This window comes from Pinus tabuliformis, chromosome J, assembly GCF_031772625.1.
Source record: "Pinus tabuliformis cultivar Carrire ecotype Pingquan chromosome J, CPIR1, whole genome shotgun sequence".
Lineage (NCBI taxonomy): Eukaryota > Viridiplantae > Streptophyta > Pinopsida > Pinales > Pinaceae > Pinus > Pinus tabuliformis.
The window spans coordinates 409,944,078-409,970,013 of record NC_142295.1 but is presented as its reverse complement, the minus strand read 5'-3'; the positions used below and the strand labels follow the sequence as shown (position 1 = coordinate 409,970,013).

At 36.3% G+C, this 25,936-nt stretch overlaps 1 protein-coding gene across 1 annotated transcript in view; it reads left to right on the top strand.

Annotated features, from left to right (window-relative positions):
• The window catches only part of LOC149227576 (putative LRR receptor-like serine/threonine-protein kinase At1g56140), a 169,727-nt gene extending 146,772 nt beyond the window's left edge, over positions 1–22,955 (top strand). The window contains exons 8-15 of the mRNA XM_089380539.1: positions 18,757–19,133; positions 19,705–19,903; positions 20,263–20,412; positions 20,526–20,644; positions 21,190–21,400; positions 21,499–21,736; positions 21,937–22,087; positions 22,181–22,955. Of these exons, the coding sequence (XP_089236665.1) occupies positions 18,757–19,133; positions 19,705–19,903; positions 20,263–20,412; positions 20,526–20,644; positions 21,190–21,400; positions 21,499–21,736; positions 21,937–22,087; positions 22,181–22,492 (1,757 nt within the window). The 3' untranslated portion in view covers positions 22,493–22,955. The remainder of the gene's footprint in view (positions 1–18,756; positions 19,134–19,704; positions 19,904–20,262; positions 20,413–20,525; positions 20,645–21,189; positions 21,401–21,498; positions 21,737–21,936; positions 22,088–22,180) is intronic.
• Positions 22,956–25,936: the final 2,981 nt, after the last annotated feature.

The window sequence follows — 25,936 nt, the reverse complement described above, 5'->3', positions numbered from 1 at the left end:
ATTTGGAAGGTCAGGATCCTATCCATTCTGGATAGACATCACATCAAGGCCTTCGCCTTGAGAACTGTGGCCATCCCAGTCGACCAAGCTGACAATGAAAGGTATGAGGATGCGATGGCTAAGGCGAAATGCATAATACTTGATGGGGTCAAGGATCATGTGGTCCAACATACTGCCAAGAAGGAGATGACAAAGGAAATGTGGGATACCTTGAAGACATTGTATCAAGGCACTTCCGTGCAGAGGAAGATGCTACTAGAAAATCAGCTGCGATCATACCAGATGCAAAAGGGGGAGCAGATAGATCACTTCCTCAACATATTGAAGGAGATTCGGCACCAACTGACTTCCATAGGGGCCACGTCAGATCAGGAGTTGATCGTGAAGACTGCCCTAAATGCAGTCTCTGAGGAGTGGGAGACATTCGTCCAGAGCATTCTGGGCAGAGCGCATCTTCCAGATTGGGAAGAATTGTGGGCAACGCTTCGCTAAGAAGAGATCAGATGGCTAACCAAGATGGGAAGTAGCGGAAAAGGAGTCTGGGTCAAGAAAGAGGAGGAAGAGGATGCAGCTCTGGCATCTGTGGGGAAGCAGGAGAAGAGGAAGAAAAAGGACCTTTCCAAGATAAAGTGCTTCAATTGTGGGGAACTGGGGCATTATGCGAACTAGTGTCTAAAGAAGAAGAATAAGGGAGAGGCGTCTGACTCCAAGGTAGCACCAACAAAGGCGGAAAAGGAGGTAGAGGAGGATGACGATTGTGCCATGAGTGTTCATGCACCTCTAGAGAAGAGGTGGGGAGACATCGAGAAGTGTTCAAGAAGACTACAGGCGATGAGGGGTAGGATCCTTGAGGTACCCAAACTCTTGGATTATACCTAGCTAGGGGAGCCCTGAAGTGAGAGTAGCACAATGGCGGATGTCAGTAGAAACAGATGTGGATGAAGGGACAAAGAGTGCTACCATGCAATAGTCCCTGGAAGTGCAGTGGGGTTTGCAGCAGTGCAAGAGGAACGATGGACATTACAACAGTGTAGGATGGCACAGAGGGGTTTGCAGGGGTGTGAGAGGCACGAAGTGTTGCAACAACACAGAGATTGCAGAGCGAGCACGAGATAGCCGTAGAGGGAGGTTCAACATCGGGAGTGTTTCTAGCCTGGCAGGGATGTCAGGATTTGGGTGGGTCAGTTACTTACTTCACAGTAACTTAGTTGCAGTGCAGTAGCAATTTGCAGTAACACAATGCAACATGATGAGAAACGGGTGTAGTGCAGATGCAGTGTTGGGAGAAAGGACCAGCGTCAACACAGATACAGAGGGAGTTGCAGTACAGATGTAGCAGTGGCAGTGGTAGTGGCAGAGCCATGGGTAGTAGTATAGGATGCAGCAGTGTAAAGGATGTTGGGCGGGGAGGCCTAGAATCAGCACAAGTACTGGTACCATATAATTAGAGTGATGCTCAGTGTGGAGTATTACTAGAGCTCAGTCTTTTCTAAGAGGGAGTGTTAATTTAGGATAGCATCGGATGTGATCTAGCCATGAAAATTGGTGGAAAGGCTAAATAACATGAGATCTCCAAGACCCAGAAATGGTTTGGGCAGATTCTACCCGATTAAGGAGATATTAAAATAATTAATTTTTTTAATGGAGTTCCTAAGTCTAAACTTAGGAAAAATAAAATATTAATGGGTATTAATATAAAACTAGGTTAGAAGGTTCCAAGTGACATGGATCAAGCCAAATCTAATCTTAGTCCTTGATTAGAGATGTAATCTCGGCCATTGAGGGACCAACAAGAAAAGTATAAGAAGAGACTTGAGGGTCAGTTGGTGAACACACTAAGATTGATCAGTCAGTTCGATTTTCTGGAGCGGGGCTTGTTGAGAAAATTCAAACAAGTGATATGTTGCAGCGAGGGGCAGTGACTACATAGTAGGGAGGCAGAGATAGTGCCTAAGGGTCAGTGCAGTGATTGAAGAGGCTAATGCAGAGGCAGCCAGAGCTACGCAAAGGCAACTAGAGACCGCGCAGAGGCTGAGGGGCCTGCGTGGGTGACGCAAAAGGCCAAAATGCTGACGCAGAGAGGCAAAAGGCTAACGCAAAGGGTTCCAGAGCTACGTTGAGGCTAGCAAAGCTGACGCAATGCCTAGGAGAACTGCTGGAAAGATTTTCATGGGGCAGATTAGCTAAATATCTGTCTCCGAGAAGAGGTATTACTGTCGTGTAACAATCTCTGTTGGGTGAGCCATTTCGCCACCCTAGTTGTACTCAAGAAATATGCATAATAATAAAACCCTCAAAACTGTTGCACTGATTTTCCTGCATTGGGTTTTTCCAGGGAAGATTGTCCAAAAATAATGGTGTCCCTTGTGTGTTTGTCTAGCATTTCAATTGTTGATCTGTATATGAGTTAAGGCTACATTTGTGTTTATTTTCAGTATTTATATGTATAAATAACTTGTTAATGGAATAAACAAGTCAGTGAAATAAACCAGATAATGTAGTAGGAATTTCTAATGTGTCAAACTTAGAAATTTCAAAAGGCTGTGTCGCCTCTTCCCAGATCTCTTGCTATTTGGAGCTTCGTTCCTCTGTCTCTTCGGTCTCACACCTCGGCGTCTGGCTCAGGAACTAGACTTCCCAGCTGAATTTCGAACCCTCTTTAAAGCTCTACATGAGCTTACGCTTCCTCTTCTAGATCTATCTCTCCCTCCTTTACGATGTATTCCCAGATCAGGAAATCTCCCTCCAGAACTATCCCTGCCCATCATTGCAAGAAATCTCGTCAGTCAATTCTCTAGCAACTATTGTGCTGCCCTCTCTAAGAAATTCGATCTCTTGATCTGTCTCCGATGTGTCTTCCAAATGCCCATCGAAGTCCTTAGAATCCTCCAGTTGAGTAATCAACGACTCATATTAGATTCTAATCAATGGATCTGATCATTTGGACTCAATATCTGTCTTCTTCTAGAAGTTTCACCCTCAGTTTGATTAATACCCTTTAATTATTTTAATTTCCTAAGTTTAGACTTAGGCACCCATTAAAAATAATTAATTATTTTAATAAATTGTCTCCGAGTCGAATTTTCCAAAACGATTTCTAGGTATTGTGGAATACATGTGTCCTAGCCTCCCCGCAAATTTTTAGGCTTAGAGCACATTTGATGCTACCAGAAATCAACAATTTACACCATGGAGCACTCAAGATGCTCAAGGAGATAGTAACAGGGGTTCCAGAACTTGACACAAAACACGATGATGTGTGCAAAGGGTGTGTGCTTGGAAAATACACTAAGGACACATTCCTAAGAAGTGATAATAGAGAAGATTGTGTGTTAGGACTTATACACTCAGAAATTTGTGGCTAGATGTCCACTAGAGCTCTCAGTGGGGCCGAATACTTCATTACATTTATTGATGACCATTCCAGGAAAACCTGGATCTACTTCTTCAAGACCAAGGATGATGTCTTTGATCGTTTCAGGGAGTTTAAGGCTCTCGTAGAGAATGCAATAGGGAAGAAGATCAAGGTGCTTCACTTAGATAATGGTGGAGAGTATATTGATAAAGACTTAACATATTGTTGTGCGAAGGAAGGAATCAAAAGAGTGTGGAAAAATCCATAGAATCCACAACAAAATGGGGTATTAGAAAGAAAAAATAGAACTATAGTTGGGGCTGCAAAAGCAATGGTATATGACTAGGATTTGCCTAGGTTTCTATGGGAAAAGGCATGTAACACAATGGTGTATATTCAGAACAAGACTCCTCATAGGGCATTGGCGAAGAATACGATAGGATTCTTCATAGGGAAGAAGCCAGAAGTTAGTCACTTCAGGATCTCCGGCAACATTGTTTATTGCCATGTGCCAAATGAGAAGTGCATCAAATTGGATCGGATTGCACTAAAGGGGTTCCTTGTCGGGTATAGAGAATCCTAAAAGGCATTCAAGATCTACATTCTTAGTAATAGGAAGATTGTAGGGAGACATGACGTAAAGTTCAAGGAGGATCAAGCTTTCAAGAGATCTCATGAGATGCCTACAGGTGATTATAATCAGCTAGTTGAAGCTCCATTGGTCCAACAACATGGGCATCCTGTGGGACAATCATAGAAATCTAGTACAGTGACTAATACTATCATTTCCTCAGGTGTAGGGGATCGAGTGAAAGCAAATGGAGAAGCAAAGGCAGGATGAAGAGGATTTGGTGGAACCTCCCATCACTAGTGGTTGAACTAGCAAAGAAGTTCGCTAAACATTAAGAGATGAGGAGGAGTTCGTTGGAGCTCCTAAAATGAATGTCAAGAGAAAGTGCATACAACCTAACGAGTATCAAGCATTGGTAGTTCAAGTTGCAGAACCTTCCAGCTTTCAAGAAGCCACACAACATTAGGTGTGGGTAGATTCCATGGTACAAGAGTACATCTCTATCATGATGAATGATATTTGGGAGGTGGTGCCGAGGCCTGAGGATAGGTTAGTTGTAGGCTCTCGGTGGATCTACAAGATCAAGTACGCTGCAGATGGCAGCATGGAGAAGTACAAGGCTAGATTCGTGGCAAAGGGGTATGCACATAAACAAGGGATAGATTATGAGGAGACCATCACCCTAGTTTCCAGATACACTTCTATTTGGTTAGTTATATCCCTAACAGTTTAGATGCGGTGGCAGATTCACCAGATGGACGTCAAAAAGACATTCTTGAATGGAGTGATAGAGGAGGAGGTGTACATAGAACAACCAGAGGGTTTTGAGACTCATGAGAGGCACACTGGTGTGTAGACTAAAAAAAATATCTATACAAGCTCAAACAGGCTCCCAGGGCATGGTACGGTTGGATTGACAACTACTTGCAGTAGATGGGATTCGTCAAGAGTGACACATATCCCAACCTTTACCATTTGTTGGGGCACTCATCCTAGTGTTGTATGTGGATGATCTTCTTGACAGGTTCATTAGGGCTCATAGAGGACTGCAACAGGTACCTGGAAACAAAGTTTGATATGAAGGATTTGGGGTTGATGCACTATTTCCTAGGATTGAAAGTGTGGTAGAAGAATGGGGAGATCTTCATTGGCCAAGGAAGATATGCTACAAATATTATGAAGAGATTCAAAATGTAGGATTGTAGACTCATGTCTACGCCCATGATCACCAACTAGAAGAAAATAGATGCATCAAATAACAAGGATGTTGAACCCACCTTATTTAAACAACTCATCGGTTCTTTCATGTATATGTCCAACACTAGGCCAGATATTTTCTTTGTGGTCAATACCTTAGTCAGTTTATGGTGGAACCGAAGAGGGTACATTGGACAATGGCGAGGAACATTTTGAGGTATGTGCATGGCACAATAGAGTATGGGTTGAAATATACCTGAGGGGATGACGTCACACTATGTGGGTTCGTAGATGCATATTGAGAAGGAAGTTCAGTGGACAGAAAAAATACCTTTGGGTACTGCTTCAGTGTTGTATCAGGGATGTTTTCTTGGTGTAGAAGGAAGCATAATTCAATAGTACTGAGATCTGTAGAAACAAAGTATATGGTAGTGAGCACAGATACGTGTGAAGCTATATGGCTTCGGAAGCTATTGGTAAGCTTATTCAAGAAGAGGATGGAAGCGATCAATGTCTACAATGATAACGAGAGTTGCATAAAGCTCTCTAATAATCCAGTGTTTAATGACAATCGAAACACATAGATATTCGATGTCATTTAATCAGAGATTGTGTGCCGCGTGGAGTGGTCCAGCTACAGTATGTTGCCATAGATGAGCAGGTTGCAAATATACTTATGAAAGCTCGAGGGAGAGTTAAGTTCATCTATTTCAAAGAACAGATGGGTATGGTGGAGAACCCATTTCAGTAGCAGGGACATAGTATTTTGGATGCTTCTTAGTTGCAGTAGTTGCAGTAGCAGCAACAACGATTTAGAGGGAGTTGAAGTGCATATGCAAAGTTGGCAGCAATATAGCAGTGTCAACAGCATCAAAGATCCAACATTAGAGTTGTGCAGTGGTTGGTGGGCAATGACAGATAATCATAGTGGCCAAACATCAACAATGTATAGAGGATGATGTAGATATAGGGTGTTGTAGTAGTACGACACTAGAATACCTTCGTCACTAAGAGAGAGTGTTAGTTTTTGTAGCATTGGATGGTGTTTTAGTATTGAGACTTTCTGGAGAGGTTAAAAATCAAGAGTTCTTCAAAACCCATAAATCATTTTTGGAAATTCCACTTAGAGATGGATCAATTAAATTAATTCGCCATAATTAAAAATTTCCTAAGTAAATGGTTGATTAATAGTAACTAATTGAGAAATGTGAGAATTCTCTAGAAACTCACACGAATCGACTTGGAGATGATCTCAACCATCAATTAAGTTTTAATCGTGGTCGTTGGAGTCCCAACTGGAGATTATAAGAAGATGTCAATGGGTAGATGGAGAATACACAAGTGCAAATACTCAATTGCGTAGGCAAGTCGAATTCCGAGTAGTAGGAATGAGTCAGCAACAGAGGTTGAGCCAATGGGTGAGTAGTAGGTGGCATGAAAGGTCAACAGTATCCGGAGGAAGATTTTCCATGTCTAGAGAGTCAAATTGAGGAAGTGTGAGTATGCCCAGAGGGTTTGTGTAGGTAGTAGCAACAGTGCAATCCAACCTAGCTGGAGGGGTAGTCGATTTAGTAGCTAAAAGTCAGGATTTTGATCAAAAGGGCCAGTGAATAAGTTCCAGGGCCAGAGAGAAGTAGAGCTGCAAATTTTAGGAGTTTCGAAAGGAAGTAGTAGCAAGGCCCGCACAAGAACTACATAGAGTTTGACAAAGAGGGAAGTGTGAATTGCCAAGGGGCCAGTTTCTGGAGCTGAAATCAGTTGTGTGGTGAGGAAAAATCCTGAATAATTTTTCCCGTGATTCTCTTAGATTGGATTACCAGTTTGGCATCCAAATTATTGTACTCAGATTTTTTGCTGCAGCTAATAATATAAACCCTCAGTTGTTGCAACCGGTTTTCCCACATTGAGTTTTTCTAGGGACTTTTGTCCAAAAATAATGATGTTATTTTTATGTGTGTGTGTGCTAGCATTTCTTAGTTTCCAACACTTTTATTTTCCGCGGTATTTTATTTGTGAAGATTGTAGTGTGATTAATTCGTTGTTGCCATATCAATACACTACATAATTAATTTTACAGTTAGAAAAATTAATTTCAGTTGCTGCAATAGTTGAAATTTCACACTAAATGGGTAGGTAGAATTGATGATAGAAAAAGAGCCAGTGGGAGTGCATTTTTCTAGGAGATTACCTTGTATCTTGGTCAAGCATAAAGTAATAATCAATTTCTCTTTCTATAATTGAAACTGAATACATAACAACAATAGAATTTTGTACCCAAGTTCTCGGAATGAAACAAAATTTGCATGTCATCAAAATGGAATATGATCAACCAATTTTTGTTTTATGTGGCAACACTACTACAATCAATATGTCAAAAACTCATGTCATGCGCTAAAAAACAAAGCATATTTCAATCAAGTACCATTTCCTCAGAGAACAGGTCGTTGAGAAAAATTTCAAGATGGAATATATTGGCACCAAAGAACAAATTGTTGACCTATTTACCAAGCCTCTTCTCAAAGAAACATTTGAATATCTCAGGCAAAAGTTAGGAGACATCTCTCCTTTATCTTAGTAAAGGAAGCACAAAATTAGGGGGAGCACCATTTGCTATTGATTTCAAAGGGAAAGAGAATGCAGATACGGGGAGAAACTATCGAAAAAAGTAGAATCAAAGTATTTCTATCAATTAAAAAGGGGATATTGTTGAAAATGGTTGTGATTGATGTTAAAGGATATCCTAATGAAAGAGGAAATTACATAGTCAAATAGCATATTTCGAGACCTTTCCGATGATATGTGACACACATCCTAACTCAACACAATTGAGGAGAAATTAACTTTTGAAGATATTCACTTATATATAGTTAATATCCTTTCTTTGCTCAAGTCGACGCTACGCTAAACCTCAAGAACACTGTAAATAAGTGTTATGTGGAGGAGCCTAGGCACTTATTTTCTCAAATAATTCGATTATGTTTTTAGGCCAACAAAGGAATAGGTTTGAGGTTCATACCTCATGAACCAAGTAAAGTAAATCCGAGTTGGTAGTGAAGCCAAGTTAGAAGGGTTTTGGGTATAACTCTTGGGAAGGGTTCCTATTCTGTTTGAGGCATGTTGAGGCATGTTCAGGGTCTATTGAGGAGGTCAAAATCTGGTGTGAAGGAGGTCAAGCTTAGGGATTGTTGGACTAAGTTTTGTTAGACCGATTCTAGCTTGAGGCCAAGTTTTTGTCTTGTTTTGAGGCTAAGTTGCAATCCTAGTCAGAAGTCGAGTTGTAGTTCTGGTTAGAGCCAAATTATAAGACATACTTTGGTTGGAGGTTGAGCTTTGTTGCAAACCAAGTTGCAATCCTTGTGCATGCTGAATTCTAATCTGAGTTGGGTACAAGCTACCAGGAGGGTAGACCTTCTTTTGAATAAGTTCTAAGCCTAAAAATTGTGTCTTTAACAATAAAACAACTATAAGATGGTGATTACAAAGGATCTGTGTCCTCGCAACTGTTTGTAATAACTTGATGACTATTTGAAAAGCATTTCTTCTTCAAATTTGGATTTTCATTTTAATTCCTTTGTTCAAGATTGTCTTGATGATTGATTATGTGATGATATTTTATTTTCAAGATTAAAATTGATACACATACACACATAATGAATCAATGCTATTCACACCACATCTAAAAATAAATAAAAAAACATGTTAATGAATTTATATCTATATAGAGATGTAAAATTTATTAAGAGCTAACATAGATCAATCTTAACCTAGACCTACGTATCAAGAGAAATTAGATATACTAGATCTATCAAGTATCAAGGGTAAACATTTCCTTAAATTTTGCACTCAAAAAGATGTTTCCTTCTCGCTAAATTTGGGTTCTCTAAAATGAATCTATATTAGCAGCAACGGCTAAAGCACATCCACATTAGTTGGAAATGAATGAAAACTAAAATAGAGATTTGACAAGACAAAAAAAAATTGTTACATAAAAACGACACTTGCAAAATTATGGTTTGATATTAATAATGTAATATTTGAAATCTAATAAAAAATTAATTAGTGAATGATTTTATTATTTCTCACAATATAAGTTAAACTTAGAAAAAAAAAAAAATTATATGTTTATATATATATACTAGTATAATTTTATAGTTTTAAGACTTTTTCTCAAAATTATATTATAAAATATTTTTAAAATGAAAAAATCATTTCAAAATAATTATATTTTTATGAAAAAAGTAATTTATTTATGTAATACTAGAAGTGTTTCTACCTAAACTTTTTTTTTCCTTTTATTATTTATACATGTGAATAAAATTGTGCAGTGAAGTTTATATGCATATATTACCTATATTACTTGTACATATGATTAAAGATTGTATGGTGAAATTTATATGCACAAATTACCTATCACCCTCTTGAATTTTAAATATAAATAAATAAAATGTAATCCTAACACAACAATTACTATCCACGACCAATGTGACAGCAAACTTCCTCGAAATTCATTTATTCTGGGCTGGAAAAGGAACTTGCTGTACTCCGGCCCAAGGAACCTATGGACCATTAGTATCAGCTATAAGTGTTACGCCAGGTGATGATAAAAGATACTGTTTCGTTAAATTAAAAGAATTTAATTTCTTTCGATCTAAAACAGCACTTATATATTTGCTTTTTTGTATCAGCACATTATGTGTTTATATTAGTCCTGAAAACAGTTTCTACGGCTATGAATACATGCTGAACATGTATCATTTTATTTGAAAAAAATAAAAATAAAATATCTAGATAGAACAGTTTTCTAACATGGATGGGTATAATGAACTAGGCCAAAGATGGTTGCACTAAAAGGATTCTTATATTAACTTTTAAACTAATTTTCAATTATGAAACTGTAAATGCTTTGTTACTTTCAGCTGGCTTTGTCACTTCTGATTTTAAAATGTCTCAGAAGAAGAGTAAGGCAGGAATGGTGATTGGAATCACAACTGGGATTGCTGCGGCTTTGATATGCATAATTTTGTTTTCTCTCCTTTGGAGGAGGAGGAGGAGAGTTCAAAAGCCCCCAGCAGCAGATATTGAGGAAGACAAAGGTATTGACAAAAGATTTGAAGACTCGTGCGGGCATAGTTGTCCTAACATTTTATGGTTTAAAGGTTGCAATAAGGATTGTCAAGATTTTCCGTTTAACGATTTTTTTTTTTGTCAGCGATAAACGATATCCGTTCAAAATTGAAAATTAGGTTAGAAGGTTCCAAGTGACATGGATCAAGCAAAATCTAATCTTAGTCCTTGATTAGAGATGTAATCTCGGCCATTGAGGGACCAACAAGAAAAGTATAAGAAGAGGCTTGAGGGTCAGTTGGTGAACACACCAAGATTGATCAATCAGTTCGATTTTCTGGAGCGGGGCTTGTTGAGAAAATTCAAACAAGTGATATGTTGCAGCGAGGGGCAGTGACTACATAGTAGGGAGGCAGAGATAGTGCCTAAGGGTCAGTGCAGTGATTGAATAGGCTAATGCAGAGGCAGCTAGAGCTACGCAAAGGCAACTAGAGACTGCGCAGAGGCTGAGGGGCCTGCGTGGGTGACGCAAAAGGCCAAAATGCTGACGCAGAGAGGCAAAAGGCTAACGCAAAGGGTTCCAGAGCTACGTTGAGGCTAGCAAAGCTGACGCACCGCCAAGGAGAACTGTTGGAAAGATTTTCATGGAGAAGATTAGCTAAATATCTGTCTCCGAGAAGAGGGATTACTGTCGTGTAACAATCTCTGTTGGGTGAGCCATTTCGACACCCTAGTTGTACTCAAGAAATATGCATAATAATAAAACCCTCAGAACTGTTGCACCGATTTTCCTGCATTGGGTTTTTCCGGGGAAGATTGTCCAAAAATAATGGTGTCCCTTGTGTGTTTGTCTAGCATTTCAATTGTTGATCTGTATATGATTTAAGGCTGCATTTGTGTTTATTTTCAGTATTTATATGTATAAATAACTTGTTAATGGAAAAAACAAGTCGATGAAATAAACCAGATAATGTAGTAGGAATTTCTAACGTGTCAAACTTAGAAATTTCAAAAGTCTGTGTCGCCTCTTCCCAGATCTCTTGCTATTTGGAGCTTCGTTCCTCTGTCTCTTCGGTCTCACACCCCGGCGTCTGGCTCAGGAACTAGACTTACTAGCTGAATTTCGAACCCTCTTTAAAGCTCTACGTGAGCTTACGCTGCCTCTTCTAGATCTCTCTCTGCCTCCTTTACGATGTATTCCTAGATCAGGAAATCTCCCTCCGGAACTATCCCTGCCTATCATTGCAAGAAATCTCTTCAATCAATTCTCTAGCAAATATTGTGCTGCCCTCTCTAAGAAATTCGATATCTTGATCTGTCTCCGATGTGTCATCCAAATGCCCATCGAAGTCCTTATAATCCTCCAGTTGAGTAATCAACGACCCATATTAGATTCTAATCAATGGCTCTGATCATTTGGACTCAATCTCCGTCTTCTTCTAGAAGTTTCACCCTCAGTTTGATTAATACCCTTTAATTATTTTAATTTCCTAAGTTTAGACTTAGGCACCCATTAAAAATAATTAATTATTTTAATAAATTGCCTCCGAGTGGAATTTTCCAAAACGATTTCTATGTATTGTGGAATACATGTGTCCTAGCCTCCCTGCAAATTTTGAGGCTTAGAACACATCTGATGCTATCAGAAATCAACAATTTACACCATGGAGCACTCAAGATGCTCAAGGAGATAGTAACAGGGGTTTCAGAACTTGACACAAAACACGATGATGTGTGCAGAGGGTGTGTGCTTGGAAAATACGCTAAGGACACATTCCTAAGAAGTGACAATAGAGAAGATTGTGTGTTAGGACTTATACACTCAGAAATTTGTGGCTAGATGTCCACTAGAGCTCTCAGTGGGGCCGAATACTTCCTTACATTTATTGATGACCATTCCAGGAAAACCTGGATCTACTTCTTCAAGACCAAGGATGACGTCTTTGATCGTTTCAGGGAGTTTAAGGCTCTCGTAGAGAATGCAACAAGGAAGAAGATCAAGGTGCTTCACTTAGATAATGGTGGAGAGTATATTTATAAAGACTTCACATCTTGTTGTGCGAAGGAAGGAATCAAAAGAGAGTGGAAAAATCCATAGAATCCACAAAAAAATGGGGTATCAGAACAAAAAAATAGAACTATAGTTGGGGCTGCAAAAGCAATGGTATATGACTAGGATTTGCCTAGGTTTCTATGGGAAAATGCATGTAACACAATGGTGTGTATTCAGAACAAGACTCCTCATAGGGCATTGGGGAAGAATACGATAGGAGTCTTCACAGGGAAGAAGCCAGAAGTTAGTCACTTCAGGATCTTCGGCAACATTGTTTATTGCCATGTGCCAAATGAGAAGTGCATCAAATTGGATCAGATTGCACTAAAGGGGTTCCTTGTCGGGTATAGAGAATCCTCAAAGGCATTCAAGAGCTACATTCCTAGTAATAGGAAGATTGTAGGGAGACAGGACGTAAAGTTCAAGGAGGATCGAGCTTTCAAGAGATATCATGAGATGCCTACAGGTGATTATAATCAGCTAGTTGAAGCTCCATTGGTCCAACAACATGGGCAACCTGTGGGACAATCATAGAGATCTAGTACAGTGACTAATACTAGCATTTCCTCAGGTGTAGGGGATCGAGTGAAAGCAAATGGAGAAGCAAAGGCAGGATGAAGAGGATTTGGTTGAACCTCCCATCACTAGTGGTCGAACTAGCAAAGAAGTTCGCTAAACATTAAGAGATGAGGAGGAGTTCGTTGGAGCTCCTAAAATGAATGCCAAGAGAAAGTGCATACAACCTGACGAGTATCAAGCATTGGTAGTTCAAGTTGCAGAACCTTCCAGCTTTCAAGAAGCCACACAACATCAGGTGTGGGTAGATTCCATGGTGCAAGAGTACATCTCTATCATGATGAATGATATTTGGGAGGTGGTGTCGAGGCCTGAGGATAGGTTAGTTGTAGGCTCTCGGTGGATCTACAAGATCAAGTACGCTACAGATGGCTGCATGGAGAAGTACAAGGCTAGATTCATGGCAAAGGGGTATGCACATAAACAAGGGATAGATTATGAGGATACCATCACCCCAGTTTCCAGATACACTTCTATATGGTTAGTTATATCCCTAACAGTTTAGATGCGATGGCAGATTCACCAGATGGACGTCAAAACAACATTCTTGAATGGAGTGATAGAGGAGGAGGTGTACATAGAACAACCAAAGGGTTTTGAGACTCATGAGAGGCACACTCTTGTGTAGACTAAAAAAAATATCTATACAAGCTCAAACAGGCTCCCAGGGCGTGGTACGGTCGGATTGACAACTACTTGCAGCAGATGGGATTCATCAAGAGTGACACATATCCCAACCTTTACCATTTGTTGGGGCACTCATCCTAGTGTTGTATGTGGATGATCTCTTCTTGACAGGGTCATTAGGGCTCATAGAGGACTGCAACAGGTACCTGGAAACAAAGTTTGATATGAAGGATTTGGGGTTGATGCACTATTTCCTAGGATTGAAAGTGTGGTAGAAGAATGGGGAGATCTTCATTGGCCAAGGAAGATATGCTAAAAATATTATGAAGAGATTCAAAATGTAGGATTGTAGACTCATGTCTATGCCCATGATCACCAATTAGAAGAAAATAGATGCATCAAATAACAAGGATGTTGACCCCACCTTATACAACTCATCGGTTCTTTCATGTATATGTCCAACACTAGGCCAGATATTTTCTTTGTGGTCAATACCTTAGTCAGTTTATGGTGGAACCGAAGAGGGTACATTGGACAACGGCGAGGCACATTTTGAGGTATGTGCACGGCACAATAGAGTATGGGTTGAAATATACCTGAGGGTATGATGTCACACTATGTGGGTTCGTAGATGCATATTGAGAAGGAAGTTCAGTGGACAGAAAAAGTACCTTTGGGTATTGCTTCAGTGTTGTATCAGGGATGTTTTCTTGGCGTAGAAGGAAGTAGAATTCAGTAGTACTGAGATCTGTAGAAACAAAGTATATGGTAGTGAGCACAGATATGTGTGAAGCTATATGGCTTAAGAAGCTATTGGTAAGCTTATTCAGGAAGATGATGGAAGCGATCAATGTCTACAATGATAATGAGAGTTGCATAAAGCTCTCTGAGAATCCAGTGTTTAATGACAGTTGAAACACATAGATATTCAATATCATTTAATCAGATATTGTGTGCCGCGTGGAGCGGTCCAGCTACAGTATGTTGCCATAGATGAGCAGGTTGCAAATATACTTATGAAAGCTCGAGGGAGAGTTAAGTTCATCTATTTCAAAGAACAGATGGGTATGGTGGAGAACCCATTTCAGTAGCAGGGACATAGTATTTTGGATGCTTCTTAGTTGCAGTAGTTGCAGTAGCAGCAACAACAATTGAGAGGGAGTTGAAGTGCATATGCAAAGTTGGCAGCAATATAGCAGTGTCAACAGCATCAAAGATCCAACATTAGAGTTGTGCAGTGGTTGGTGGGCAATGACAGATAATCATAGTGGCCAAACATCAACAATGTATAGAGGATGATGTAGATATAGGGTGTTGTAGTAGTACGACACTAGAACACCTTCCTCACTAAGAGAGAGTGTTAGTTTTTGTAGCATTGGATGGTGTTTTAGTCTTGAGACTTTCTGGAGAGGTTAAAAATCAAGAGTTCTTCAAAACCCATAAATCATTTCTGGAAATTCCACTTAGAGATGGATCAATTAAATTAATTCACCATAATTAAAAATTTCCTAAGTAAATGGTTGATTAATAGTAACTAATTGAGAAATGTGAGAATTCTCTAGAAACTCACACGGATCGACTTGGAGATGATCTCAACCATCGATTAAGTTTTCATCGTGGTCGTTGGAGTCCCAACTGGAGATTATAAGAAGATGTCAATGGGTAGATGGAGAATACACGTGCAAATACTCAATTGCCTAGGCAAGTCGCATTCCCAGTAGTAGGAATGAGTCAGCAACAGAGGTTGAGCCAGTGGGTGAGTAGTAGGTGGCATGAAAGGTCAACAGTGTCTGGAGGAAGATTTTCCATGTCTAGAGAGTCAAATTGAGGAAGTGTGAGTATGCCTAGAGGGTTTGTGTAGGTAGTAGCAACAGTGCAATTCAACCTAGCTGGAGGGGTAGTCGATTTAGTAGCTAAAAGTAAGGATTTTGATCAAAAGGGCGAGTGAATAAGTTCCAAGGCCAGAGAGAAGTAGAGCTGCAAATTTTAGGAGTTTTGAAAGGAAGTAGTAGCAAGGCCCGCGCAAGAACTACACAGAGGTTGACAAAGAGGGAAGTGTGAATTGCCAAGGGGCCAGTTTCTGGAGCTGAAATCAGTTGTGTGGTGAGGAAAAATCCTGAATAATTTTTCCCGTGATTCTCTTAGATTGGATTGCTATTTTGGCATCCAAATTATTGTACTCAGATTTTTTGCTGCAAATAATAATATAAACCCTCAGTTGTTGCAACCGGTTTTCCCACATTGAGTTTTTCTAGGGACTTTTGTCCAAAAATAACGATGTCATTTTTATGTGTGTGTGTGCTAGCATTTCTCAGTTTCCAACACTTTTATTTTCCGCGGTATTTTATTTGTGAAGATTGTAGTGTGATTAATTCGTTGTTGCCATAGCAATACACTACATAATTAATTTTACAGTTAGAAAAATTAATTTCAGTTGCTGCAATAGTTGAAATTTCACACTAAATGGGTAGGTAGAATTGATGATAGAAAAAGAACAGTGGGAGTGCATTTTTCTAGGAGATTACCTTGTATCTTGGTCAAGCATAAAGTAATAATCAATTTCTCTTTCTATAATTGAAATTGAATACATAACAACAATAGACTTTTGTACCCAAGTTCTTGGAATGAAACAAAATTTGCATGTCATCAAAATGGAATATGATCAACCAATTTTCGTTTTCTGCGGCAACACTACTACAATCAATATGTCAAAAACTCATGTCATGCACTAAAAAACAAAGCATATTTCAATCAAGTACCATTTCCTCAGAGAACAGGTCGTTGAGAAAAATTTCAAGATGGAATATATTGGCACCAAAGAACAAATTGTTGACCTATTTACCAAGCCTCTTCCCAGAGAAACATTTGAATATCTCAGGCAAAAGTTAGGAGACATCTCTCCTTTATCTTAGTAAAGGAAGCGCAAAATTAGGGGGAGCACCATTTGTTATTGATTTCAAAGGGAAAGAGAATGCAGATACGGGGAGAAACTATCGAAAAAAGTAGATATCAAAGTATTGCTATCAATTAAAAAGGGGATATTGTTGAAAATGGATGTGGCTGATGTTAAAGGATATCCTAATGAAAGAGGAAATTACATAGTCAAATAGCATATTTCGAGACCTTTCCGATGATATGTGACACACATCCTAACTCAACACAATTGAGGAGAAATTAACTTTTGAAGATATTCACTTATATATAGTGAATATCCTTTCTTTGCTCAAGTCGACGCTACGCTGAACCTCAAGAACACTGTAAATAGTGTTATGTGGAGGAGCCTAGGCACTCATTTTCTCAAATAATTCGATTATGTTTTTAGGTCAACAAAGGAATAGGTTTGAGGTTCATACCTCATGAACCAAGTAAAGTAAATCCGAGTTGGTAGTGAAGCCAAGTTAGAAGGGTTTTTGGTATAACTCTTGGGAAGGGTTCCTATTCTGTTTGAGGCATGTTGAGGCATGTTCAGGGTCTATTGAGGAGGTCAAAATCTGGTGTGAAGGAGGTCAAGCTTAGTGATTGTTGGACTAGGTTTTGTTAGACCGATTCTAGCTTGAGGCCAAGTTTTTGTCTTGGTTTGAGGCTAAGTTGCAATCCTAGTCAGAAGTCGAGTTGTAGTTCTGGTTAGAGCCAAATTATAAGACATACTTTGGTTGGAGGTTGAGCTTCGTTGCAAACCAAGTTGCAATCCTTGTGCATGCTGAATTCTAATCTGAGTTGGGTACAAGCTACCAGGAGGGTAGACCTTCTTTTGAATAAGTTCTAAGCCTAAAAATTGTGTCTTTAACAATAAAACAACTATAAGATGGTGATTACAAAGGATCCGTGTCCTCGCAACTGTTTGTAATAACTTGATGACTATTTGAAAAGCATTTCTTCTTCAAATTTGGATTTTCATTTTAATTCCTTTGTTCAAGATTGTCTTGATGATTGATTATGTGATGATATTTTATTTTCAAGATTAAAATTGATACACATACACACATAATGAATCAATGCTATTCACACCACATCTAAAAAAAATAAAAAAACATGTTAATGAATTTATATCTATATAGAGATGTAAAATTTATTAAGAGCTAACATAGATCAATCTTAACCTAGACCTACGTATCAAGAGAAATTCGATATACTAGATCTATCAAGTATCAAGGGTAAACATTTCCTTAAATTTTGCACTTAAAAAGATGTTTCCTTCTCGCTAAATTTGGGTTCTCTAAAATGAATCTATATTGGCACCAATGGCTAAAGCACATCCACATTAGTTGGAAATGAATGAAAACTAAAATAGAGATTTGACAAGACAAAAAAAAATTGTTACATAAAAACCACACTTGCAAAATTGTGTTTTGATATTAATAATGTAATATTTGAAATCTAATAAAAAATTAATTAGTGAATGATTTTATTATTTCTCACAATATATGTTAAACTTAGAAAAAAAAATAATTATATATATATATATATATATATATATATATATATATATATATATATATATATATATATATATATACTAGTATAATTTTATAATTTTAAGACTTATAAAATATTTTTAAAATGAAAAAATCATTTCAAAATAATTATATTTTTATGAAAAAAGTAATTTATTTATGTAATATTAGAAGTGTTTCTACCTAAACTTTTTTTCCTTTTATTATTTATACATGTGAATAAAATTGTGCAGTGAAGTTTATATGCATATATTACCTATATTACTTGTACATATGATTAAAGATTGTGTGGTGAAATTTATATGCACAAATTACCTATCACCCTCTTGAATTTTAAATATAAATAAATAAAATGTAATCCTAACACAACAATTACTATCCAAACATACTGCAACATTGACTCATTTTAAAACAATTCACATTTATAAAATAATTTAAAATACTTTCTTTAAATAAAATTAACCTTCATTAATATTTTTTTTTTCAAAATCTCTAATTCTGTGTTGCAAATTGTGCTTCCAAGTGTATAGTAAATTCATCTTTCACCAAATATCAATTTCTATTTAGTTACCTTAGTTTTCCCTTTCCTATCTTCTTATATGACACTTGAATTTCATTTATCTTTCACCAAATATCAATTGCTATTTGGTTATCTTAGTTTTTCCTTTCCTATCTTGTTTTATATGACGCTTGAATTGTAATGCACATAAAAAGTTAGAAGTAACCTGATTACATTTTATCCTCCAGATCTATATTTCGGCATATGTGTTCACCTTGGGTCGGAGATCAAGGTTTTTGGGTCGGAGTCTGGTTGGAAAAACGACCCACAAAACTCACCTTTTGGATCTTCCTTCTACAGATTCTCGCTTTGCTATAAATTGTGGAGGCGGACAGAAGATTTCTGCTATGGGAGATGCTTTTGAGCCGGACAGCGAATCACTTGATAATACGTCATTTTATGTCAGCAATACACAGAAGTGGGGAGTGAGTTATGCTGGGCGTTTTATGGGCAATAGTAATGCAACTTATACAGCAATCAATCAGTCTGAATTTACAAAGACATTAAACTCAGAACTGTATGAGACAGCACGCTTGTCTCCCAGCTCACTTCGATACTATGGTTTAGGGCTCGAGAATGGACCATATACAGTAAAACTACATTTTGCAGAGATACAAATTGGAAATACAAATAGTTGGAAGAGTGTTGGAAGACGCGTTTTTGATGTTTATGTTCAGGTATGATTGATTTGATTTGCAAGTGTTATTGCTGCTCTCCAATAAAGAATGTTTTAATTTACGTCTACCATTGACACAAGGTTTTTAAAAAGGAAAACGTCTACCATTGACACAATGTTTTTAAAAAGGAAATGTAGATTTGTTTTTTTTTTTTTCATTTATTACATTTAATTTTTTTCTAGATATCTAGTGTGGTTTATCATCTATGTTTATCATCTATATTGACTAGTTGAAAATTTTAATAACAAAATTTAAATGTGATAAATCAAATTTAGTTAGTGTGGTTCATCATTTTTGCTTTAATAATAAACTACACTTCATTACACTAATAAATCACATTAGCTGATTTAAAATTTTGATAATAAAAATTTAAATGTGATAAATCAAAGAAAAAACACAAAATAATTCTAATCACAAAAACTTCAATTCAAAAAATATAACTCTGTATTTTTCCTTCCAGCAATAATCTAATATAACCGTGAAAATGTATGCTTTTCTTTCGTCCTGTTAGTGCCTACGTTGTTTATAGCATAACTAAATGGTATAAATATTATGTACGTTGATATTGTAGGGGCAGAAAGTATTAACAGATTTTGACATCCGAAAGGAGGCAGGGGGTTCAAATATAGGTGTTGTTAAATCTTTCAACACGACCAATGTGACAGCAAACTTCCTCGAAATTCATTTATTCTGGGCTGGAAAAGGAACTTGCTGTACTCCGGCCCAAGGAACTTATGGACCATTAGTATCAGCTATAAGTGTTACGCCAGGTGATGATAAAAGATACTGTTTCGTTAAATTAAAAGAATTTAATCTCTTTCGATCTAAAACAGCACTTATATATTTGCTTTTCTGTATCAGCACATTATGTGTTTATATTAGTCCTGATAACAGTTTCTACGGCTACGAATACATGCTGAACATGTATCATTTTATTTGAAAAAAATAAAAATAAAAAGATCTAGATAGAACAGTTTTCTAGCATGGATGGGTATAATGAACTAGGCCAAAGATGGTTGCACTAAAAGGATTCTTATATTAACTTTTAAACTAATTTTCAATTATGAAACTGTAAATGCTTTGTTACTTTCAGCTGGCTTTGTCACTTCTGATTTTAAAATGTCTGTAGAATTCAATCCAAAGAAGAAGAGTAAGACAGGAATGGTGATTGGAATCACAACTGGGATTGTTGCGGCTTTGATATGCATAATTTTGTTTTCTCTCCTTTGGAGGAGGAGAGTTCAAAAGCCCCCAGCAGCAGATGTTGAGGAAGACAAAGGTATTGACAAAAGATTCGAAGACTCGTGCGGGCATAGCTGTAACATTTTATGGTTTAAAAGTTGCAATAAGGATTGTCAAGTTTTTCCGTTTAACGATTATTTTTTTTGTCAGCTATAAACGATATCCGTTCAAAATTGAAAATTTTCAGCTATGCGGATGTGAAAACTGCAACAGGAGATTTTGCTAAAGAGAACAAATTAGGTGAGGGAGGATATGGCGCAGTTTATAAGGTGGGTTAATTTTTTTTCTTTCTTTTTCTTTTAGGTTAAAAATAGTAATTATTCCTGTATGCAGGTAATGTATGAAGAGTTGTGTTAAGTAAAGAAAAACAACTAGTGTTTAATATTAATAATTAAGTTATGAAGAGTTGTGTTAATTAAAGAAAAACCATTAGAGTTTAATATTAATAATTAAGTCTATTGTGACTAAGAAAAGTTAAGTCTAGTTAAAATTTGTAAGAAAAGTTAAATCCAGTTAAAATTTGTATAATTCCATATTTAGTAAGTTTGGTGTTTAGGCTGGACCATTGTAATGAGAAGCAAGAAGAAAGACCAGCAGCAATCTAGTGGATGTAATGTTGAATCAAATTTGTGTTTAATAAAATAATTGAGCAGCAAACTTTGTCGATTATAATTGAATCGTATAATCAGTTACCTTTTCTTCAGGTATGATTTGTCTTTTCTCTTAAATTTGTCTGACTACTGCCGTTATGTATTGTTTTGTCTTCTCTCTTAAATTAGTCTGACACGCTATTCTAAATTGTGGCACCAAATAGGGCACTTTTTCAGATGGTGAAATGGTGGCAGTGAAGCAACTCTCTTCTGAATCTAGACAAGGGAAACGCGAGTTCATAAATGAAGTTGCTGTAATATCTGAACTGCAACATAGGAACCTTGTAAAGTTGCATGGATGTTGTCTAGAAGCAGATGATCCGCTCTTGGTCTATGAGTACTTGGAGAACAAGAGCCTCGATAAAGCTTTATTAAGTAATTATGCATATATATAAGTTTTCTAGTAGTCCTGAATTGAAAATTTCTATTTTTACTAATTCACAAGAAATACACTGGGGTCATGTATGTTGCAGGTAATGAGAAATCTCACACACAATTGGATTGGCCTACTCGATACAATATCTGTATTGGCACCGCGCGCGGACTCACTTACCTTCACGAGGAGGCCAGTACTCGGATAATTCATAGAGATATCAAAGCCAGTAACATTCTGTTGGATGACTCTCTAAACCCTAAGATATCAGATTTTGGCTTGGCTAGGTTATATGATGAGAATAAAACTCACATTAGCACCAAAGTTGCTGGCACCATGTAAGATGATCCAGAAACTTAAATTTTGGTTTCCTAACTACTATGAGAAATTATATATGTTCCCCATTTAACCGTTAGAAAATACAATTTTTGTTTTCGAAGAAACAAGCTGCTACTATAGTAATATAACCTATGGTTACTACAGTAACATAATCTAGAGAAAATAACGTAATCTCACTCTTTCATATTTATGTTTGAAGCGGTTATCTGTCTCCGGAGTATGCTATGCGAGGCCATCTTACGGAAAAGGCAGATGTGTTCAGCTTCGGGGTAGTTGCTTTGGAACTTGTGAGCGGTCGGAGCAACACAGATCCAAGCTTGCCAGAAAGCATGGTCTATCTTCTCGAATGGGTGTGTACAGTCTAACTTCTAACATGTAATCCAGGTATTTTAATGTTTAGCTATTACTAACTGCCTACTTCTCAATATCGCATGGCATTGCAGACCTGGCATCTTTATGAGAAAGAAAGGCCGCTGGAATTGATGGATGCTGAGATAGAATCAACATGCTCAAAAGAAGAAGTCCTCAGAGTGATTCAAGTAGCCCTTCTTTGCACCCAAGCCGTTCCTACAATGCGTCCATCGATGTCTCGAGTGGTAGCAATGCTGACTGGTGATGTAGAGATCATTCCTGCTGCTTCTCGTCCTGCTTACATTAAAGATTTGCAATATAGCGCTGCCATTGCCGGAAGTGGCAGTACACCTGTCGTAGCAACATCACCATTCTTCAACAGCGTAGAGAGCTCATCAATTTAAGCCATGACAGCTTGGCCTCGTCTTCAGAAGATGGAGAATGTATCTCCATCAAAGATTGATAGTGATAGAAAAGAAGGCCGATGATAGCTGACTTGAGCATTAAGATTATGAAACGTCAGACTGTTTGCTGGGAATTGTCTTTCATAGCTTTAAAGCTCATGGCATTTCATTCTGTTATTAGTTTAAGCTTCCATTTTGCTACATAGTTGTTAGGGTATCGTCTATAGGTGAGTTTGTGTTATATGATGATATGAGACTTCCAAAAACCATGCTTTCCCTAGAACATGTATTTCTGAACGAGGGCTATCCGTTCAAAGATTTGGTCATGTTTGCAATCATCTAGATTTTTCAAAACTTAGACATGTATATGCGGAAATGAGACATCAATTCTGCACGAAAAGATTATAATATCGCACTTCAATAAGATTTTGATGTTTGTTTTCTTTGTGGAATACTCAAACTCGCATTTCCTAGCCGCTTATCCCTCTAGAGCATTCCAAGCAATCCACATGAATGCATGGAAAAAAGTGAGATGGGTGAATCAATGGCAAACAATGGTTAGGAATGGATAAACGTTGAGTGAAAGTTGACTGAAAGACTATGCCGAAAGGCTATGCTCATTCCAGAGTTGAGATTATAAAAAATGAGTTGTTTTTAGTGAGATTTTTTGGAAGTTTTTACTGTGGGTTTTAAGGTCAAATTTTTTTAAAATCCGGTAGGAATTTATTGAAATCACAAATTTGATGGGTAACTCTCTGCAATGGAAATGCTTTGGGGGTTTTTCACTGTGCTGAATCTATATATATACAGTCAAAAAACTAGTTTAAATAAGACAAATCAAGATTTCACCTCAATTTTTTCCATAGGATTTCCAAAAAATCACACCAAAGACAACTCCATAAAAAATTGCACAACAAAATAAAAGCAATTATTTAGTGTCATCATTTAAAAAGTTCCACGGTTATGGTCCAAAAACATTAATTTGTATTTATAAATAGTATTAGTGATTAATTTAAGTTTCAGTGTTATGTTTAATTATTAAATGTTTATTTTAATTAATAGATGATATAGTTTTTTTTATAATTTTTTGGTTAATTTTGTAAAAAATAAAATTTTTAAAATTATAAGTTTATGTTATTTAATTTGTGAAGTTTTATTAGGAGTGTTTTTAAAGAGTTGAATCAATTATATGTTTAAAAATATATTTTAAATAACAAAAAATCATAATCTTACTAAAATTAATATTTTATCTAATTAAATTATAAATAATTCAATTTCACATTAATTTTATTTTAAAACAAAAAATATTTATTTATATTTATAATAATAATCCATTAATTTATGCATAATTTAACTTTTTAATATATATATATATATATAAAATTTCCATTTACCACCATTACTACTATTTATTAAGAAATACATGATGTTTGCACTACATGGGTACTAAAATTATGAAAATTTAAGGTTTTTAAATAAGTTTATAACTAATAATATAAAGTATAATTTATTTTATTATAAATAATATTTTATTATATACGGTAGTTTCAAATTTATATAATATGGAAAAAATAGTAGTTAAATATTAAAGTGAGTAAAAATCAAATAATGTAATCATAAATCATTTTTATAATTATCAAATTTTCTAAATTTTGATATTTCTCCAATAAAAATAGTTTTAAAATTGGAATTTGGAATTTTTTTGTTATAGAATTATCATAATATCTTATATTTTAATAAGTTAGAATTATTTTTAATGAAAATTGTTATCAAGTTTTTATATATATCTTAAAAGGTTTTTAATAAAAATGTAGTATTTAATGAGGATTATTCAATATTAAAGGAATATCAAGATGTTTTTTGTGATATTTTAAGGTTGTCACTTAGAAGGGATATTAACTTTTCAATTGATTTGATATCTTGAGTTGTTTTAATTTCAAATGTAATATATAAAATGAGTATATCTAAATTAAAGAAGTTACAAATGTAGTGGGAAGAACTTTTGAAAGTCACAAATATAGTGGGAAGAACTTTTGAAGAAGGGGTGCATATGCTCGAGTGTGTAACCATGGGGTGCCCAAGTGTTATTTGTTAAAAGGAAGGATGGTACTTTAAGATTATATTTAGACTTTAGGCATTTGAACAAGATGACAATAAATAATAAGTATCATTTACCAAGGAAATGTGACATATTTGACTATTTGAGAGGAGCTAAGGTATTCTCCAAAATTGATTTAAGGCCCTGATACCATCAATTCAAAATTAAAGAGAAGAACATCAATAATATGACCTTAGGAACTAGATATGGTAACTATAAGTTTGTTATGATTGCCTTTGGTTGATCCAATACACCACTAATCTTTATGTGCTTGATGAATGCATATTTTAGAGAATTCATGGACAAGTTTCTCATAGGATTTTTAGACGACTATCTTTTTATATTCAAAATCAAAGGAGGAACATGATCAACATTTGATGATGGTATTACAGGTAATTAGATAGCATCATCTCTATGCCAAAATGGGTAAGCGTTCCTTCTACCAAAAGACGATTCATTATTTCGTTCACATAATCTCAAAGAAGGGAATAGTTGTGGAACCAAAGAAGATCAAAACTATCAGTGAGTGGCTACTACCTAGAAATGTGACATCCTTGATGAGTGATTCATTAATCGATTGCAACTTACATAACTAATAACCCTTGCTCTTAAGATATTCTTTTAATTCCTACTTATATTTCTATAATTTAGAAATTTATTGTTTATATTCATTTAATTAATGTTCAATTCTATACATCTCTTTTAATTTTAGTCCTTGATCCATTTATTTGAAAAGAGTTCTTCAAATTTCTCCCTTGTGATATTCCTTCTGGTTTCCTCTTCAATACTCGTCCACCACTTCAAAGCTTCATCATCCAAATTATAAATTTCTTCATAATAATCTTCTATTACCATCCTCAACCATTCCCTCGAATTGACTTTATTTTTATTCTCATATACATGAAATATAGGTATGTCCATTGTTTTTTTAGTGCGATCTAACGCAAATGCTCAACCTACAACTTCAATATATTAACAATAGTGATTTCAAATAGATATGACCATTTCCCAAATATTTTATTTTTGCAACTACTTTTGAATCAACTCAATTGAACATTCCAATAAAAAGTTATGATAATTTTAAATTAACATACCTTTTAAAACCTTGTTCTAAAGCCTATCTTTGTAGTTGACCTTTCTTCTACCATATCTTTACAAAGTCATCCCTACCAAGTCTAAAGTTTAAGCCTAGAGTAAACTAAGATGTGTTATCTATAATCCTCTAAGTTTGATCAAGATTTGATGTTCCAAGAGAAAGCTATGATAATTTAACTAGACCTAGTTGATTTTTGGATCTTTTATGAGAGTGAACATGTATAGCATGTCATGTCTCCAATTTTTCAAAT